The sequence below is a fragment of the Colossoma macropomum genome, unplaced genomic scaffold (genome assembly GCF_904425465.1).
Source record: "Colossoma macropomum unplaced genomic scaffold, Colossoma_macropomum, whole genome shotgun sequence".
In the NCBI taxonomy this organism is placed as follows: domain Eukaryota; kingdom Metazoa; phylum Chordata; class Actinopteri; order Characiformes; family Serrasalmidae; genus Colossoma; species Colossoma macropomum.
The window spans coordinates 35,943,625-35,949,624 of NW_023494798.1; the positions used below are offsets into that span (position 1 = coordinate 35,943,625).

The 6,000-nt window shown below is 40.4% G+C and overlaps 1 protein-coding gene across 1 annotated transcript in view; it reads left to right on the forward strand.

Annotated features, from left to right (window-relative positions):
- daw1 (dynein assembly factor with WDR repeat domains 1) overlaps positions 1-1,068 on the forward strand; it is a 31,623-nt gene extending 30,555 nt beyond the window's left edge. Inside the window, exons 12-13 of the mRNA XM_036585742.1 lie at positions 345-507; positions 688-1,068. Coding sequence (XP_036441635.1) covers positions 345-507; positions 688-722 — 198 coding nt within the window. The 3' untranslated portion in view covers positions 723-1,068. The remainder of the gene's footprint in view (positions 1-344; positions 508-687) is intronic.
- The last annotated feature ends 4,932 nt before the right edge of the window (positions 1,069-6,000 follow it).

Consider the following 6,000-nt stretch of genomic DNA (forward strand, 5'->3'; position numbering starts at 1 on the left):
CTCTAGTATTTCCATTGTAACTCAGTCCTCACTGTAATCCTGTTCTTCAGTATAATAATAAAGCGTCCAGTTAAAGAACTCTCCGTCACTGCAGATATATATACAGTGCAGTGTGGCTGTGACAGAGGTCAGGCTGAAGTCAGGCCGAGGTGACGCTGAGGTCGGCTCTGTCTCAGCTCTCGGTGTCTCTGTACCTGTCAAACTGATATAAAGAAGAAAACTTCACACACCAAACACGTCCTGGATGATCGACTACATTTGTGGTAAATTTTATTTTTCCTGAACTGCCCCTTTGAGTCCCGTCTCTCTCTCTCTCTCTCTCTCTCTCTCTCTGTCTGTGTCAGGTGTGTTTTAACCCCCAGGGGACGTGTGTGTTGACGGCCAGCGCGGATAAGACGGCGCGCGTGTGGAGTGTGAGCTCCGGATCCTGCCTGCAGGTGCTGGAAGGACACACTGACGAGATCTTCTCCTGCGCCTTCAACTATGAAGGAGACGCCATCATCACAGGCAATTACCCACACTCCGCCCCCCCCAACCCCCCCGCCCCACACACACACACACACACACACACACACACACACCCCAAACACTCCCACACACACACACACACACACACACACACACACACACACTCTCTCTGAGGTTATTAAATCATTTGCATCATTCTTCTGGTTCTTCTCTCTGCAGGCAGTAAGGACAACACCTGCAGGATCTGGCGCTGAGGGGAACGTGTGTGTTTCTGCTGGAACCTGCAGGATTTTGAGGAACGTCTCAGTGTTAAACACATCCTGATCTCTGTGCTGAAGACGTGTGGAGCAGAAATGTGTCTAGATTCAGTCTCTGTGCTGCTCTTTTACGGTACACTCTTCAAAAAGATGGTTCTTCAAGGGTTCTTTAGTAAAGGGAATGGTTCTATTTTAATCAATTAATCAACCTTTATTAAAACTCAGAGTACACTGACCCTCATTTACAATGTAGCCGAGCCAATACAGAAAACAGCACTGCAACTGCAAAAAATGGAATCTTGTCAAGTAAAATAATCTTAAATATGGTCAGAAAATATTTCTCCTGTTGAGATTGTTGTAGCTTAATTTAAGATTGTTTACCTTATTTATAGACATTATTTACTTCAGTGATTTTATTGTGAAATGATCTCACTATAGTGGCAGATAATTGTGCTTGTTGCAAGAAATGAGCTTGACACTAGCAAAATCATCTGCCAGTACAGATTACTCAAAACAAGTGAAAAGTGTCCAGAATTAAGCTAGATAATTTTAGAAGTGCACAACCATCTCAAAATGAGAAATATTAGCTAGAAAGATAATTTCATTTGACAAGATGCCATTTTTTTGCAGTGAGGGATTAAAAAATGGTTAGTAAAACAAATCAAATGCTAAAAAAGTAATAATAATTATAATAGTAAATTTAATAGTAAAAAGTTTTAAAAAGTCCCCAAACCATTAAAATTACAGCACTACCGTTGTTCTACCATTACCAATAGAACCATGAGTTCCATACAGAACTATTTGCATGCTTAAGCGGTTCTCTACATGTTGAAATCATTCTTCAGATTGATGGAAAATGTGTAGTACATGGTTCTGTGTAGAACCTTTTTGAAAATGGTTCTATCTAGCACCAACTAGGGTTCGGCTATAGTTACAAGCTTGATGTTGTAACAATAGCCCAAACATGTACACCACATTCTCCATCAGTCTGAAGAACCATTTCACCATGCACAGAACCATTTAAGCATGCAGATGGTTCTAAATGGAACCATTCACTTTACTGAAGAACCCTTGAAGAACCCTCTTTTTGAGTCTAGCTCAGCATCTGCTGTCTGCTGCCTCCTGTGCTGCATCTACAAGCTGTTTCTGCTTGACTGTTTCTTTAAAGTGATAGTCCAACCAAAAATCAGATTTCCATCATTACACATCTGTGGACGGAGCCTAGAAATATCAATTCTGCTGGAAATGATTCAGTATATCGTCTTAATAAAAACTCTCCATTTCACTTTTTATTTTTCTACTTCTGTAAAGTCTGTAAAGCTGCCTTGGATCAGTAGAAATACTCTAAAATCTTTACATTAACTTACATTAAAATTTATGACGTTTTCAGCGTCTCCTGTAAAGTGGCTATTTTGGAGATACTTGGAGATGCTTTTCTTTGGACAGTGATGATGTGGATTATAAAATATGTCCATCCACTCCTCAAATAAATAAAGATTCACAACAGAATCAGCTGACGTAAATTTTTTATTGGTTTTTGAAAAGATAAATACATTCAGTTATACAGTCACAGATTGGACGGTTGTGCTTTCAACGCTGATATTAAAACACTTACTATTATTACGTGACTATGCAGAGGAAACCTTTACACACCAGAGTTCACAGGAACAGATTTACATGACGAAAACTGCACTTCATACCGTAACACACACTAACCAAACGCTACCTGTAGTCTCGCAGGTTGTACTGTAGATCTCTCTGCTAGTGCTAAAACCAGAAATCAGGGGCTTCCACTCGCAGCCCGAAAGGTGCCAGAGCTCAAAATCTAGACTATGTACATCTAACCAAAATAAAGCCTTTTAAATCGTCTTTATTTTCACACAGAAACTTTAAACACAGAATTCAGTTTCAAAGGTACAATAGAAACAAGTGGACGTGTTTGCAAAAGTAAACGTTAGCTAAATACTTCTCTCTGTGCCGTGTGGATCGGGTGTGTTTTTTACTCAATCATTATAAACACATATAAGCCATCATATTTAGCGATAACCTCGTATTCGTGTACAACAGCTGTCAGACCTGTTTCTGTTAATAAAAACTCACCCGGTGCATCTGAAATATGTTTTATATGCTATAGAAATCTTCAGGCTACAAAATGTCAAGGCTAAATGGCTGTAAATGTCCCTCCTGTCGAAGCAGCTGATTGGTTGTCTGGTTTTGTATGCAGGTTTGATTGGCCGTGCATAAAAACGCTGGAACATGCGGCTCATTAAAGGGAAAAGGTCCTCCAGTCACGTTTCAGTTGAGGTGTGAGCTCAGACAGGATATGAGTGCGTACAGGTGTATACTGGAGTCTATATAGCCGTTTACAGATGTATACAGGAGTGTACAGGTGTACACGAGTGTGTGTGTGTATACAGGTGTATAGAGGCACGTACACTTGTATACAGCAGTTTACAGGTGTACACAGGCATGTAAAGTTGTAGACAGGTGTATACAGTTGTCTGTAGGTGTGTACAGGTTTATACTGTTCTATAGAGGCATGTACATGTGTATCAAGTGTTTACAGGGGTGTACAAGCATGTAAAGTTACAGACAGGTGTATACAGATGTGTACAGGAGTATACAGCACTAGTATACATACTAGTGTGTAGAGAGGTTATACAGTTGTGTACAGGTGTAGACAGGTGTATACAGGCTTGTACTAATGTATGCGAGTGCACAGCGGTGTGTACAGGTGTATACAGGTGTAAACAGGTGTGTGCAGGTATGGTTGGATGGTGCTGAAGTACAGAGTGAAACAGACATTAAGGTCCGGTTCACAGGCAGTGTTCACTGAATCTAGAATCTACTGTCCAGCAGAGTTCAGTTCCAACCCTAATCTGACACAGACTGCCCGTCAGAAGTTTTGGGGACACACACCTGTTTAAAGGTAAGGTAACTGAAAACTAACAAGAGGAAAGATTTTAAAAGAAGGCACAGTGTCCTCAAAGCTTTGACAGCTGGTGTAGCTGGCTGTAATATTCATTAGCGTGTGGAAGAATGTTCTGTAGTGTGGGTCGTGCTTCAGCCCCCCTTCCCCGAGCGGATGAATCTGATGATTAGAGAACTCAGAGAGATCTCAGTGTAAACTGGGTGAAGCAGCGTCTCTGAGGATGAGAGTGAATTATCTACTACTGTCATCACATCTTCATCAGTGTGATGTTGATTCTGAGATCATTTGAGGCCGAAACATCGAGCCGGACCTTCTTTCTGAGTCTGTGATGTTAATACGTAAAGACGTACGACGTGGTGTGAAAAACTCGACGCCTCTGAGTTTAAATGATTATTTCAGGTTTTACAGGCGACTCTCAGCAGCAGATCAGCATATTACAGCCTGTATATTCTCTATATTCTCCTCACTCAGTAACGACACTTCATTCAGTTCTAACACACAGTGCTGCTTTAAAATACGGTATTTTACAGTAACATTCAGTTTATAAAAGACAGTTTCCATTTGTGCCAGAGGGGGGCGACAGATTCCAGGGCCTTTTCACAAAAAGTCTGAGTTTTACAGACAAAAAGATCAAGTTGCTGTTACGAGCAAAAATTTCATCAAATTAAAAATCGTATCTCATATTTTCGTCTGTAAAATGACGCGCTGTGAAAAGACCAAAAACATTAAACTAAAGTTAGGAGAGAAAAAAACAGCAGCCGTGCGCTCACAGCGCAGCTAACTGCTGTGTGTGTATGAAGTAAAACCAGGACTGGAGTTTCAGATCATGGCTCATGACTCGGAACGCACATTCATTTACATGGAAAGAAAAAAATGTTTCATGGCTGTTGATCCTTATTGATAAATTGATGAGTAGTCCTAACCCTACGATTAATTAATAGATGACCGTATTAATGTGGCAAAAAAATTATTTCTTAGCAAGTGAAATCATCTTAAATCTTGTTGTACAACTAATATTTCTCATAATGAGATGCGGTAAAAATATAAGACTCATTTATAGACATTTTTACTTGTTTTACATAATATTATCTAAAATGTCACATTACTTATTTCTTGAAACAATTAAAATGATCTGAATAAGCCAGGAGCAGCAGACAAAACTAATTTAAAGTATAAATACGGTGAATATTCAAATAATATCTTTACAGCAATTTCAAAATCAGAAATATTATATATAATGACTAGATTTTACGATTTCACTTGCTAAGATATCATTTTTGCAGTGCAATTGTAGAAATAGCCGTTACTTTTGCAGCCGTTACGTCCAAAGCTGTGATAACAGGGCTGTGGGAGTTGGGGGTGCTCAGGGTTGGTTTGGTGCAACTGCTAAAAATAATAATTTAAAAAAATTATCAAAACTTTAAACCAATTTGATTGATCTGTATCTGCTTGTTGTAAAGTAGACTTTCTATGCTTTATTTATATATTTTAATAACCTGCAGTAGCTGCACACTTTACCTTAACGATGTTTTACAGTGAGCCGAATCACTTCTCTCGCCCCCTGCTGGCGGCTTTTGGGGGTGCGTCACACACATAAAAAGCTGTAGGACATTTCTGAGCCCAAAAGCGCTAATATTGTCAATATTAACTGTTCTATCTTCTGCTGGTGTGGGTTCGAGTGTGTGACTGTGGGAGCAACACAATCAGTTACTACGGCACACATCAACAATCTGATTGGACGTCACTCAACTCATTTGCATAAAGTTTGTCTAAAAGGAGAGAATATAGAAACCGTTGTGAATGTGTGAATTTAGTGCGTCAGTTACGAGGGTCGTGTCGTCTCTCGCCACGTTATGACGCTCTGTTTGATGTTAATTATAAAAAAAAAATCTAATGAAAAATCAAAACAAACACTGCTTAAAATTTCAGCCCCGCCAACTTAAACACCTCCCTGCCTCCCTGGGTGATGATCTTGGTCATGTGGGTTTGTTGGAATTAAACCAAGCAGGCAAGCAGATCCAGGGTCAGCGTCTGTGTGTTCTGAAGGGTGTGGTCAGTGTTGAGCTGACTGACACACAGTGGTCAGTAGTGAAGTGTATTAGTGTTGATATGCAGGAGGCGGAGCCTCAGTTTGGTGATCTCCCTGCTGTATCGGAGCGTTCGGACGGCCCTCACTGACCCGTAAACACCGCGCTTTACTCAAACGTCTGAAAATTGTAAACAGTAGTAATAAACTCAGGCACACTCTCTCAGCGAGAAGGACCTGGGTTCGAATCCCCGGCCAGGTGACCAGGGTCCTCTCTGTGTGGAGTTTTCATGTTCTCCCTGTGTCTGTCTGGGTTT